This window comes from Capra hircus, chromosome 13, assembly GCF_001704415.2.
Source record: "Capra hircus breed San Clemente chromosome 13, ASM170441v1, whole genome shotgun sequence".
Taxonomy (NCBI): Eukaryota; Metazoa; Chordata; class Mammalia; order Artiodactyla; family Bovidae; genus Capra; species Capra hircus.
The window spans coordinates 39,513,740-39,527,605 of record NC_030820.1 but is presented as its reverse complement, the minus strand read 5'-3'; the positions used below and the strand labels follow the sequence as shown (position 1 = coordinate 39,527,605).

General features: G+C 46.6%; 1 protein-coding gene across 3 annotated transcripts in view; it reads left to right on the top strand.

Moving 5' to 3' along the window:
* Nucleotides 217-13,866, top strand: part of RALGAPA2 (Ral GTPase activating protein catalytic alpha subunit 2) — a 269,854-nt gene continuing 256,204 nt past the window's right edge. For all 3 annotated transcript variants that reach the window (XM_018057261.1, XM_018057259.1, XM_018057260.1), the window contains exon 1: nt 217-443. In XM_018057261.1, coding sequence (XP_017912750.1) covers nt 338-443 — 106 coding nt within the window. In that variant the 5' untranslated portion in view covers nt 217-337. The remainder of the gene's footprint in view (nt 444-13,866) is intronic.

Below are 13,866 nucleotides of genomic sequence, written 5' to 3'. Positions count from 1 at the left end.
GACTCGCGGCGCCGCTGGCCCGCCCCCCGCGAGGCGGGGCCCGATCGCACTCCCGTGCGCCGCGCCCGTGGCGGGGGCGGGGGGTGGTGGTGGTGGCGGCCGGCACCTCCCGCGGGGGCGGGGCGGCGGGTTTCGCGTCGACACCGCCTTCCTGCCCCGCCCCGCGCCGGCCCGGCCCCCGCCCCTCCTTCCTGGAGCCGGAGCTGGAGAGGCGGCGGCAGCGGCGCTGGCGGCTGCTGCCGGGCAGGGGGGGCGGCGAGCGGCCCGCGCGACACGCGCCGGCCCGACCCTCTGCTGTGATCCGCGCGGCGCAGGGGGTCCGGCTCCCTGCGGCGGGATGTTCTCCCGGAGGAGCCACGGGGATGTGAAGAAGTCCACCCAGAAGGTGCTGGACCCCAAGAAGGACGTGCTGACCCGCCTGAAGCACCTGCGGGCGCTGCTGGGTGAGGCGCGGCGCGGCCGAGGGCGCGCTCCTGCCGGGATCGGGCGGGGGTCGTCGGGCTGCGATACCGGGCTGGGGGAGCAGACCCTCCGCGTGGGTCCCGGCTTCGTTCCCCGCGGGCTTGCCCGGCGTCCCCCTGAGTTGTAAACTTACCCCTCCTCCCCCGGGTGGCCTCGGAGCCGGGCTGCGGCGAGACGGTCCCCTCCCCAGCAAACCCTGGGGGTCGTCGCACGCACCCATCGAACTGTCATCTCCCCTCCCAGTTCTTAATTTTAATGTTTGAGTCCGAGACCCTAAGTGGTCCCAAGTGTGGTCCCAGCGCAGACTGAATTGAACTGTCATCTCCGGCCCCCCAGCCCCCACCCCCCGCCCTGCCACTTTTAATTTTACTTTTTTTTGAGTCTGATCCCCCAGTAGACTGAGCCTCCGAATGGCCTCGGGATAAATTTAAGTGTCACCTCCCTTCCCATGGATCTGGCTGACTCGGTTTCTTTGTGTCCGTGGTGTGAAGGGGGCTCCTCGTGTTTGCTGGGAGGGAGGGGTGACTTTCCTGGGTTCCAGGAGGCTGCTTATGCTTTACTGTCAAGATGACCCTGACGGTGTTGTGGCTTCATGCGTTTTTGTGAGCCCATTGGGTGGAGGAACTGCAGACCCCAGGTGGGCCTGCACTTGACCTGGGATGAAGCTCAGCCCCGTGGGTGTCAAGTGTTCCCAAGGCCTCCCTTCACCTGCCACCTGTGATCTGTAGCCAGTTTGCTCCGCTGTTATTTGTTTTCTCTTCTACCTCCTTTAGTTTTCATTTTTGTTTAGAATGTAAACACCTTTACTGTCTATTCTTCTCTTAGTGTATTTGGGGGCTATGAAAAAGATACTTTGTTTCTTCTAGATGTCTTTTCTTCTTCTTGAAGGGAGCAAAATCGCCTGATTTAGGGCACAAAGTCTTGATGTGTCTGTCACTTGAGGAAAGAGAGCATGAGAGAATTCATTGTATGCCTGAGAATTTTAAATAAAGCTCTTGTTCATGAGATTAAAAGTTGCAAATGATTTCTATTTATACTGTGAAGTACCTCTAAGGAAGAAAAAGCCACACACCTAGTTTTGCCAAGTGAAGTTTTTCACATTCTCAGATTCCTTGAGATGCCACTGCCGGCTTGGTCAGTTTAGAATGAAATGTAAATTAGGTACTGTTAGAGGGATTAGCTTTCAAGACTTTTGAAAGTGAAATGCAGTCTTCTTGGTAAACTGAGCTTTCTACTTCCTGTACTGAAATACCAGGCACACACAGGTTGTATTGTGTGGGGCTCTTTAGTGACTGATTAACACCTACTGCAGGGACATTATTGATAATGGAGAGCAGAGCAAAGAGGTATTTTAAAGCAGTTGATGCTTGGGGACTTACTCTGTGGTAGAGAACTTGAACTTGTGTTCAGTCCGAGTGTACAGGATTAAGTTGGCTACATTTTGCAAAGGCAGAATCCATTAAACCTAGATGTTGGGTTTCTTAGAGACACATAGTACCTTGTTACCGTTCTGAGAAAGTAATTTTCAAGGCCCTGTGGTTTCACTTGAAAGTGTCTGATTTTGAGGAACTTTGTTTTGTCCTTTCATTACATCTGACCTCAGTTTTGTATCCTGGAGGGGCTCTTTCATATTCCTTATGTATACTGTTGTTGTTGTTGTGGATTGGCTTGGTGTACTTCGTTTATTACTGTAGTCTTTATTTGTAGGGACTAGATTTTTGTGCACATGTCTGAGGCATTCTGATTCATACTGTTTAGTGTAAACTCTTGCCTACAATTGTGGGTTTAAAGGCTTTAAAGACAAATAGTACAGCAATGTGGTAGTCCCACCACATCACATACCCTATTGATTTGCTACTTTATGGAAAAGTCTACTTAGAAAAAAAGACCTTCTGATCTAAAAGCTAGGACTTAGCCAAGATCAAGAAACTATTTGAATCAGGATTGACATACACACACCCAGGTGGCTCAGTGGTAAAGGATCTGCCTGCCAATGCCGGAGACACAAGAGATGCAGGTTTGATCCCTGGGTTGGGAAGATCCCCTGGAGCAGGAAATGGCAACCCACTCCAGTTTTCTTGCCTGGAAAATCCCATGGACAGAGGATCCTGGCGAGGTACAGTCCTTGGGTTTGCAAAGAGTCAGACACAACTGAACACACACGCACATATATGCAAGATAGATTAACTAATAAGGACCTACTGTATAGCCCAGGCAACTCTACTCAGTACACTGTAATGTCCTATATGGGAAAAGAATTTTAAAAGTGGATATATGTATATGTATAGCTGATTCAGTTTGCTGTACAGCAGAAACTAACGCAACATTGTAAATCAACTATACTCCAATGAAAATTAAAAATTAAAAGAAATAGAAAAAGACCAGATTTGTGTTTACCAGAGGCAGGATGTAGGTGGGGGGGGGGTCGGGGGATGGGGGAGATAATTGAATGAATGCTGTCAGAAAGTACGAACTTCCCGTAATAAAATAAATAAGGACTAGGAATGTAACGAGCAATGTGGTTAATGTCGTTAACACTCCTGTATGTTATATATGAAAGTTGTTAAAAGAGTAAGTCTTAGGAATTCTCATCAGAAGAAAGAACATTTTTCCTATTTCATTACTTTTTATCTCTCTGAGATGATGGGTGTTCACTGAACTTTCTGTGATAATCATTTTGTGGTCTGTGTAAGTCGAATCATTATGTTGTACACCTTAAACTTACACAGTGCTGTAAGTCAGTTATGTCTCAATAAACCAGCAGGAAACAAAATAGATATATTTGCAAAGAAAAAATCATTTGAAGGAAATGAATCGAAATTATTGTTGTATTTTTATCTGTATATGTAGATAAGGCTCTCGCTTTTCACATATTTTCAAATGATAAGACCACATTAGTTTTTAAATACAAAGTTGATACCGCTGACTGGGATCTGTAGCCTGCGGCTGCACGACCTTGGGCCAGTTCCTCAGCCCGTCTGTGAAGCTCAGTTTCTTCACTCTGTGAAGTGGGTGTGGTAATGTCTGCCTCGTAAAGGTGATTGTGAGTGTACTGTAAGAGCTGCTTCAGCTCCGAGTAGACATTTTACAGTTTCCTCTCTCGTCACTTCTTTCCTGTCATTAATAGGCTAGGACGAGCCTTTTGATAGGCTGTCCCTTCTCCTTTCTCGTTTCGGTAATTGTGATTGATCCTTTCCCTCTTCATAAAAGGTAGCCTGTATTTAAGACAACTGGCTGGGAAAGTTACAGTTAGCTGTGAAGAGGAGCGTATTTATTCCTATCACGGCAATGACTCCGGTTAGAACTTAACGTAGCTACTTTGACTTGGCTGTATATTGTAGATTGGCCTGATATTATTAACTTTATATTAAAGGATGGGGGAGAACTGAGACCAGGAGGGGCTTGTTGGGGGCTAAACCAGGCATTAAATGTTGTGAATGTATTATCTAAGTTGGAGGAAGAACAAAGAGCTCTTCGATTCCCGACTCCCAGGTCTCCTTACGTTGTTGAAATTATCCTCAGGAAAGAAAATAAGTAAACAAAACAAAACTAAAATACTGTGTATTGCTCTCTTGCTGCTGCAGAGATTCTGTGCCTAATAACAAGTTGAGTGCCTACTATTAAATAGGGTTTAGGCATGGCATTGATGTGGCAAGAACAATAGATATAAAATATTTACTAGTAAGCATATAATGTGTTATGTAATTAGATAGTGGCTTATATGGTGGACTCCATTATAGGATTTCAAGGTGCAGAAAAGATCATTAATAACAAAGATGGGGGGACTTCCCTTGTGGTCTAGTGGTGAAGACTCCGCATTTCCAATGTGGCTTGGGTTCCATTCCTGCTTGGGGAACTAAGATCCCATATGCTGAGTAATGTGGCAAAAAAAACCTCCAAAACACTACTAAGACCAAAGATAGGGCATCTTGAAGGAGGTTTTACTCATACCAGGACCTAAAGAATGGCTAAAGATTAGACTCACTTATATGTGAGCCATAGGTGTAATTTAAACTGCTCTGGTAGCCACATCTAAAAAGGTAAAAAAAGAAACAGGTGAGGAACTTCTCTTGTGGTCCAGTGGCTAAGACTCCACAGACCCTGTGCAGGGACCCTGGGTTCAATCCCCGGTCAGGGAACTAGATCCTGCATGCTGTAACCAAAGACCCAGTGCAGTCAAATAAATAAATAAATGAATAAAATAAATATTTAAAAATAAAAATATTACAGAAAGAAACAGGTGACATTAATTTTAGTAATACCTTTTATTTAACCTTATACATCTGTTTCGTCGTGTTCTTGCCTGGAGCATCCCAGGGACGGGGGAGCCTGGTGGGCTGCCGTCTGTGGGGTCACACAGAGTCGGACACGACTGAAGTGACTTAGCAGCAGCAGCAGTCCAAGTAAAATGTTCAATTTTTCCGTTATCTTCACATAACACGTCTTGGAAGTTGTGCATGTACTGTTCACGTGCAGCATCCTGCAGTCAGACGGGCCGCATTTCCAGTGCTGCGGAGCCACTTGTGGCCAGCATGGCCTGCTGGGCAGAGCAGGGTTAGATTTAGGGAAAGTCAAGGGTCTGGGAGAAGGCAATGGCAACCCACTCCAGTACTCTTGCCTGGAGAATCCCATGGGCGGAGGAGCCTGGTAGGCTGCAGTCCATGGGGTCGCTAAGAGTCGGACACGACTGAAGCGACCTAGCAGCAGCAGCAAGGGTGGGGAGGGCTTTTCCAGCCGAGAAGGGGAGGAGCTGGTGGTGGAGATGCACCTGGGAGATGATGCATGAGAGCAAAGAACCTCGGACATGGAGGACTCGGTGCTGGAACCCTGGCCCTGAGAGCGTCTGCAATGTCAGAGCAGTGGCTGGAGTGGCGTATAGGCCAGGGGTGAGGCAGGACGGGGAGGTGGACTATGATGTCATGGAGGAGACAAGGAGGGTAGAAGCTGAGGCAATTCACAAGGGGTTGGAAGCTTCAGTTTTATCCTGCAGGTGAGAGGGTGCCCTTGGAGAATTCTTAGCAGGTCACATGATAAGATTTGAGAACTGCCTCCCTGCCAGCAGGGCCAGGATAGAACTGGGCTGGTGGGAGGGCAGGGAGACCTTGGGAAGGTAGGCAATGGAGGAGCTGACGGGTGACAACTGGAGAAGAGGGTGGAGTCATGAAGGACCCCAAGGCAGAAACTAGTGATTCTAGATTCAAGGGTGGTTTGCAGAAACTGGACGAGGAGTGATGAATCTGAAGGAGAAGAGGTTTAGGGTCAGGGGCCACAGCCCAGTCAACTCTAGTGACCACAAGGTTCAGACCAAATAATTTGGAACTAGAGAGGAGAGAATAGCTGCTCACTGATGCTCTTTATGCCCATAAAACACAATCAAATATTTTGATGCTTCCTTCTGTGCATCTGTTGCTTTAAGCAGGGACAAGTTCACTTATTCACACATTGTAAATGTTGCCTTTTAAACTTCCTGTTAGCTTTTATCTGTGTCTTGTTCCTTTTATTTTTATTAATGACAGGTATTCGTTGAGACTATCCTCTGGTGATTAAATAGTTTCCTTTCTGGCAACCCACTCCAGTATTCTTGCCTGGAGAATTCCATGGGCGGAGGAGCTTGGTGGGCTATAGTCCATGGGTCACAAAGAGTCGGACACGACTGAGGGACTTCACTTTCACTTTCACTTTTCTTCATCAATCCTTTTTTCCTTTTTTTTTTTGGTAACTTTTTCTTTCTTTCTTGGGTGTAAATACTACTACTCTAAACATCTTGGGAAATGGCTTTTTCTGCATTTTGCATTGTTTCCTTAGAATAGATTCACTGAAGTCAGGTTGCTGGGTTGAGCGTGTTTATGCCTTGATTCACATGTGCTCTCTGGCAGCAAGGGTGAAACAGTCAAATCCTCTGTAATCTGACCAGCAGTAAACACCTTGTTGGGAGAAGGAAGTGGAAACCCACTCCAGTATTCTTGCCTGGAGAATTCCATGGACAGAGGAGCCTGGCGGGCTGCTGTCCCTAGGGTCGCACAGAGTGGAACTCGACTGAAGCGACTTGGCGCAGCAGCGGCAGCAAATACCTTGTTAGAATTTGATCATTGATGTTAGGTAGTGGGGGTGCCACGGATAGAGCCAGAGGGGTTGGGAGGAGACCCTAGCTAATAACAGCACAAGGTGAGTTTGGTGTGATATGTGTTGAGTTTGAGTGGAGAGGAGGAGATGGTTGGATAGCCTCACCGACACGATGGACATGAGTTTGAGCAAGGTCCAGGAGTTGGTGATGGATAGGGAAGCCTGGTGTGCTGCAGTCCATGGGGTCGCAAAGAGTTGGACACGACTGAGTTGAACTGAACTGTATTGAGTTTGAGAAAAAGGCGAGATCCAAATGGGACCATCGGGGAAATTGTTAGACGTGGGGTCTGGAGCTTAATAAGGGGTTAGGAGGCTGTGACATGGTTGTTTATCAGCGTCATGATCTCACTGGGTTGTCCCCAATTTCTGATGATGTTGGTGTCCCCACCCCCAACCTGAAAATGGGGAAACTGAGGCTCCCAGAGGTGGACTCCTGCCCATAAGGAGCAGGGCTGGGAGTCATAGGATTGTACAGCTCATGTCGTGCTTTTGCTAGTTATCCTGACTCAAAAGCATATTTACATACCAGGGAATATATTTCCCCACCAGAATGAATGTTAACACGTAAACCAAAGCCCCTCAGTCTTCGCATGTCTCCCAGACATGTTGCTTTGAGGTTCGATGCCCTCTTCCTCGTCTGTTTTTACTGTATTGTTCTAGGCAGACCTTGAGGCCATATTTGATATGAACATGACAGAAGATGAAAAGACTCCTCCTGTGTTTTCATGTTTGCTGGCCTCTCCGTGTCCTTGGCAGCCATCACAGGTGGTAAAATATTTCCTTGGACGTTAGTGCCACATGGACACTCTGCAGCCAGCATGAAGCTGGGGCATAGAACTCCAGGCCCTTCAGGCAGTCTTGGGATGGCTTCTCTCTGGTGACCTTGTATGAAGCCAAGTGATTTTGCCCTAATGCTCCCTTTCTTCATTTTTCATCAGTTGCTCATATACCTGTAACTTCTGGAGTATAAAATGAACTTTGAACATATATATGTCACACAGATACCCCACCCCTGCTCCTCAGGCTGGAGATTCTCTGATGTGAGAAAGGTGGACTTAGGATGAAAGTCTGACAGCTCAGATGTTTTCTTTGAGATAACTGAAAAAGGCTGCCTTTGACCTTTTATTCTGGGAAGAGGGGTAATTGGTAGGTCCAGAGTATTTTGGATAAAACCTTTTATAATTTTTATTTTGCCTTTGACCTTTTATTCTGGGAAGAGGGGTAATTGGTAGGTCCAGAGTATTTTAATGAAAACTTTTATAATTTTTATTTTGCTTGTAAATGCTTTATTTGCTGATAGACATACATAACTTCTACTAGTTGTTTAGCGTACTAATCTTTAGTCTCCAAACTAAGTACCAGAGATAAAACTGTAGAGGACTGCTTATTGTGTTTAAAAAATTGACTTTCAAAATAGCAAATTGATTCAGTTCAAAGTTTAAGATTGTCTTTAGAAGAAGCAATATGTTACTCTACTGTAAAATTAAGCATAATGAAAGTATAAATGTAGTAAGCCACTGTCTTGTTTTTGGGTTTTTAAAAAAATTTGGTTTCCCATACTTTTTTTGAGTGTGTGTGCGTGGATGTGTGTGTGTGTCTGCTAGGCAGGGCTCTGTCTTTAGAGATTAATAAGGTACAAGCACGGAATTTGCAGTTTGCTAGGGGAGACAGACAAGTAAATGGCTGCATTTCCACGAGAGTGTTGCCTGAGTAGGGTGCATGGAAATGTATGGGGGGCTGCAGGTGAAGAGGAGGCACTGCAGAAAGCCCCTTGGAGAGCCTGGCAGTGCTTCCTGAGGGCAGGCGGGGCTGAGGTGGGTCTGGAATTGTGACTGCAGAAGTTTCCCATGTGGGCGTGTTGGGGGTGAGGAGACTGCAGAAAAGAGGAGCTGGTGCAGAGGTGATGGCATGGCCACCCCGTGGCTGAGTGCACAGGTTTTCACCCTATGCTGTGGGTGGATGTTGGGAATCCAGGCAGGAGTTTTAAACAGAGGAGAAGCCAAATCCAGTGTCTTCCCCCCATGAATGGTCCAGGAGCCACAGTCTCCCTGAGGTTTGAAACATGGATGCCTGGAGGGGGAGAGCTCCTCTCCTTTGAGATTACAATCCTAGATGATGTAGCCTGCGCTGCCTTTCCCTCCACGGGGAGAGCACCTGCCTTAATTGAATTCACCGTGAGAAGGAAGCAGAGCGGAGAGATGGACAGTGAAGAGAGTCCATGGATCCTGTGTGAACCGAGGAGCTCAGCCCCGTCTGCACCATCCCCACCCCGAGCTTCTCAGCTGGAGGAGCGCGGAACACCCTGGTTTTTCGCTCTGGCCAGCTTGAGTCCTATTTCTGGGCCTTGCCATGGGGAGAGCACACATTCATATGCCAGGAAGAGACTGGGAAATTCCAGATCAAGGATGGATGGGTCAGTGTGTGTGTGTGTAGATATGATTTTTACATCTTTTAAGACCTGGGAGAATTTGAGTTTATGTACATGTAGGAGAAGGAAATAATAAAAGAGCAAAATTGAAGAAATAGTAGAGAGAAAGGGGCTAAAAAGGTGAAAGTTGTGATCTGCTGTGGGATCCAGAGGGTGGGTCAGAACAGGCTTGACACAGGGGCTCCTCTCTGTCTGAGGCCGCTCGGAAGAAGCAGGAACCGGTTGCGGGATGACACGGTGGTGCAGGGACCTCTCGGACCATGGCTTCTGCTTTTTCTGTGAAGGTACGAGGGCAAGTCAACTGCTGACTAGTTTTCTCACTGGTATAGTGACAGGAACTGAAGGTGTCTTACTCCTTTTTCTCTGCCATGTATCTTCACAAAATAAACACTGTAATCGGAGAGGCTTTGTTTTTGTTCATTGTGGGGGATGGGGATGATCTCATAAATGCAGTTTATCTTATGTAATTAAATGCTTGGCCAGAAGGGGGGAATGTATATGTATGTAAATCGGTTCAGTTCAGTTCAGTCGCTCAGTTGTGTCTGATCCTTTGCAACCCCATGGACTGTAGCATACCAGGCCTCCCTATCCATCACCAACTCCCAGAGTTTACCTACTCATGTCCATTGAGTCAGTGATGCCATCCAACCATCTCATCCTCTGTTGTCCCCTTCTCCTCCCACCTTCAATCTATCCCAGCATCGGGGTCTTTTCAAATGAGTCAGTTCTTCGGATCAGGTGGCCAAAGTCTTGGAGTTTCAGCTTCAACATCAGTCCTTCCAATGAATATTCAGGACTGATTTCCTTTAGGATGGACTATATATAAAAATGTATATGTGTAAATATGTATAAATATGATGTGTATATATATATATATATATATATATATAAATAAAATGGGGACAGTTTAAGTGGTACAGATGCTGCCTGCCCTTCCCGAGCGGTGGCGTGAGGAAGATGTGGCTGTGGCTGTGGACCCAGAGGTCCTCTTTCCTTCATGTCCCTCACTGTTGGAAGCACCTTCCCTGATGAGTGTGGCTCCTGTGTTTAAGGGTGATCAGGATTTTCTCCATTTTTACCTTTCAGATAGGGCTTCCTGGTGGCTCAGAGGTTAAAGGGTCTGCCTCCAATGCAGGAAACCCAGGTTCGATCCCTGGGTCGGGAAGATTCCCCTGGAGAAGGAAATGGCAACCCACTCCAGTATTCTTGCCTGGAGAATCCCATGGACTGAGGAGCCTGGTGGGCTGCAGTCCACAGGGTCACAAAGAGTCGGACAGGACTGAGTGACTTTTCTTACTTACTTATCTTTCAGATGACTTCACACCACCTGAGACGTTACTTGACTGTATTGATATGTCATATTCGTGTAGCTCTTCACACTTCTGCAAAATATTTTCTCATTTGATCAAATTGCAGCCTCAAGCAACTGGTTTATAAAGGAATTTTCCTTCTAGATCCTTAGTAGAGCCTTCTTTCTTCGTTCTGAATCTTGCTCTGAGGGCTTTAACTTTGATTTTTAGAAAAGAGATGTTTCATAACCACTTCACGTCTTTTATGTTGTTTCAGAAACTGAGACCACATCTGAAAGACACAGAACACTATTTTAAAAGTAATTGTCATCTATAACAGTAAATGTGTACTTTGATTTTGCTTTTGCAGTAGCAATTTAGTTAAAAAAAAAAACCAACCCTTTTGAAAAAGATAAGGATATTGTCTTCTATTTAACTTTCAGCGATGGCACGTATTTGCTGAGGCTCAGCCATACTTTCAAGGACACAGCAGGTACCAGGACCTTGGCTTGTGCCAGCCGTGGGAGCCGTAAGAGGCTGTGCTCAGATCAGCTCCACTGCAGGGCCCCACTGACTGATGCTGCCCTTGGACCCACCTCCACTGGGTAGCCAGAGCCGGGCTCTTCCTGGGCTTCCTCCAACCAGTTACTGAGCACATGGGCTGCTCACGTGGTCATTCCTTGGAGACCCAGACGCCTGGGCCAGCAGCCCCTTAGACCTCTGCTGCCTCTCAGCCCCCCTTCCTCCCCTCGTCTGTGCAGGGCTCAGTCCGCCCTTCTCAGGTCCTCCTCTTTGTCCTTCACAGCATCTCCCTCAATCAACCTCCTGTGCGGACAGTCCTGTTTTGATATCCATTTCCCAAAGAACCCAGATGAATACCTGGTCCCTTCTAGAAAACATCAGCCATCCCGTCCCGCAGAATTCTTCCAGGAGCCGACAGAGTCACGTCACATCTTCACCCAAAGTGCCTTCACCCCTCTTTCCTGAAATGCTCTTTCCTCAGAATTCCCACAGCTCCTTGTGTCTTCCATTGGCATTTGTAGCGTTTGGTTTTATATTCTGCTCCTCTGTGTTCTGCCTGGTCTCGCTCACTAAATGATACTGATGCTAAATAACACTAAGAACACTAACAGCTTTTTGTACATCTTGATTCCTTTTGGTGACATGCTTCCATATTTGTAATAATAACAAGTAGCATTTAATTGGCACTTTCCCTGTGCCAAGGACCACCAGAAATACTTTACATGTACTTTTAATTCTCTACCCTGTGGGGTGGGGAGTATCATTATCTCTGTCTTCCTGATAAACCCAGAGAAATTAAGAACATTGCCCAACATTGCCCAGCTAGTGAATGGTAGCATCAGGATTGAACCCAGGCAGCTGGCTCCAGAACCCCGTGTTATTTTTTATCCAGCACCAGCCATGTGCCAGGCATTATGCCCAGCCCTGGGCATGCCTGAGCTTGCATTCAGAAAAACCAAAAATGCGATTTCCACGTACCCGGATCTGAGTCTGTGGGAGAGGAACAGCCATCTATATGGATGTTCAGAAAAATTTCTAAGAGCTTTCTTGTCCCAGACAGAGGTTGTTTTCACTAGCCAGAAGTTCCCATCAATAAAGTAATAATTCAAGGGACTGCCCTGGCAGAGGGGTGGTAAAGCCTCCATGCTTCTGCTGCAGGGGGCATAGGTTCAATCCCTGGCCATGGAACTAAGATCCAGCATACTGTGTGGCATGGCCAAAAAATGAGTTGAGACCATGAATTAAGTTCTCCTGAAAGAAACCTCTCTCCTTCTGTGTGTGCGAACAGACCCATTCCTGGGTCCCCAGGGGAATGTTATTGTTCAGTTGTTCAGTCATGTCCGACTCTTTGTGACCCTATGGATTGTAGCCCACCAGGCTCCTCTGTCCATGGAATTTCCCAGGCAAGAAGACAGGAGTGGGTTCCTATTTCCTTCTCCAGGGGATCTTCCCGACCCAGGGATCGACCTGCGTCTCTTGCATTGCAGGCAGATTCTTTACCTGGAGGGAGCCATGTCTAGCACATGTGGCCGGTCCTTCCTTGCTGTAGCAGTGGGTCATGATGAAGAGATGGGCCGGGACCACCGTGGCCAGTGAGGCAGGAATGCTTGACTGCCCTGGGCCATGAGATTGGACCACACAGCAGCCCGAGCTTGTGACAGCGTGGAATGCACTTGCTATATCACCCTGAATTCTTGGAAGAGTCAGAGAGTAGGTACCTTAGGAAGTGCCCCGATATGGACAAGAAATGGAGACTAGCCAGTGGCTGGAAATGAATGAACACAGGAAAACATTGATGGGTCAATGCAGTGTTAATTTATCTCATGAAGCAGATGGACTGGGTGTCATGTACCTGCTAAATTAGGACCCTGTTTGTGCTCTAGGTTGTGTTAGTTTTTCTTTTTTAAAGAACTTGAGCCATTAAAAAAAGTTTTGTTTTGGCCATGCTGCATAGCTTGCAAGATCCTAGTTCCCTGAGCAGGGATACGAACCCAGGCCCACAGGGGCAGAAGCCCACGTCTTAGCCACTAGGCCACCAGGGAACTCCCTCTAGGTTGTGTTTCTTAGTGGAAAGGCCTGAGGGAGTCTTGGTCTTCAGCTCAGTGATAATTGAAGAGATATGTGGTTTCTACGACCTGGTGTTGCTGCTGAATCGAAGGGGAATCTGCTCCACAGTTAGTGATGAGCCATGGATTGAGTAAAAGTTAACGTGTGCTGAGGCTATCCCATCCAAGTGAATCTGACTGTGATTGGAGATTTCATCACCTTTTTGCATTCAGGGGCGTGACACCATTGTTTGTTCCTGTGCAGCACAAGCTATCAAAAGGCTGGACAGAGATCATTTCCTCCTGCCCGACTGTATCATTTTTCAGCCCTTTGAGGTGAATGACGATTAGAGAAGCAGCTTTCCCTAAAGACAGCAGAAAAGTCCTCTAGGCCTGAATCATCGCTTAGGCATTTATGTACAAAAAGTTTATCTGTTCTTACAGAAGAGGTCTATTCACAACGTTGGGCAGAGAAAGGTGAAATTATTTTCTGTTTTTAGTGCAGTTTCGTCCTGGTAAAGATACTACTTTTCTGTATTGCTTGGGTCTTGAATGTTCTTCAGGCTTGAAGAGTCAGACCCATTTGGAGGAAATTATGGTCGATATCATGTCTGCTGTGCTTTTCTTTTTTATGATAAATAATCAGACATTGAAAAAAAATCTCTGAAACACTCTGGCAGCTTTTTTGTTTGTTTCTGAAATGAGTAATAGTTTTGTAGTTTTTTTCTGGTTGTAAAATCTTGCATACTCATTTGACTTACATGAATAAGCAAAAAATCATTTAAGTGTGAAAAAGCTCTTCACATTCTTCAGTCCCCGGATAACCAGTGTTAAAATTTTGGTAGGCGTGTTTTTGTGCTTGCTGTTGCTGATATGTGATCTCTATGTGTTGTGCCTGCACACAGAAACGCAGTTTTACACGAGTAGTCATTATGCACGGGCTGACACTCTGTTTCTGATCTGACATGCCTTGGACATTTTTCATATCAGTAAGTGA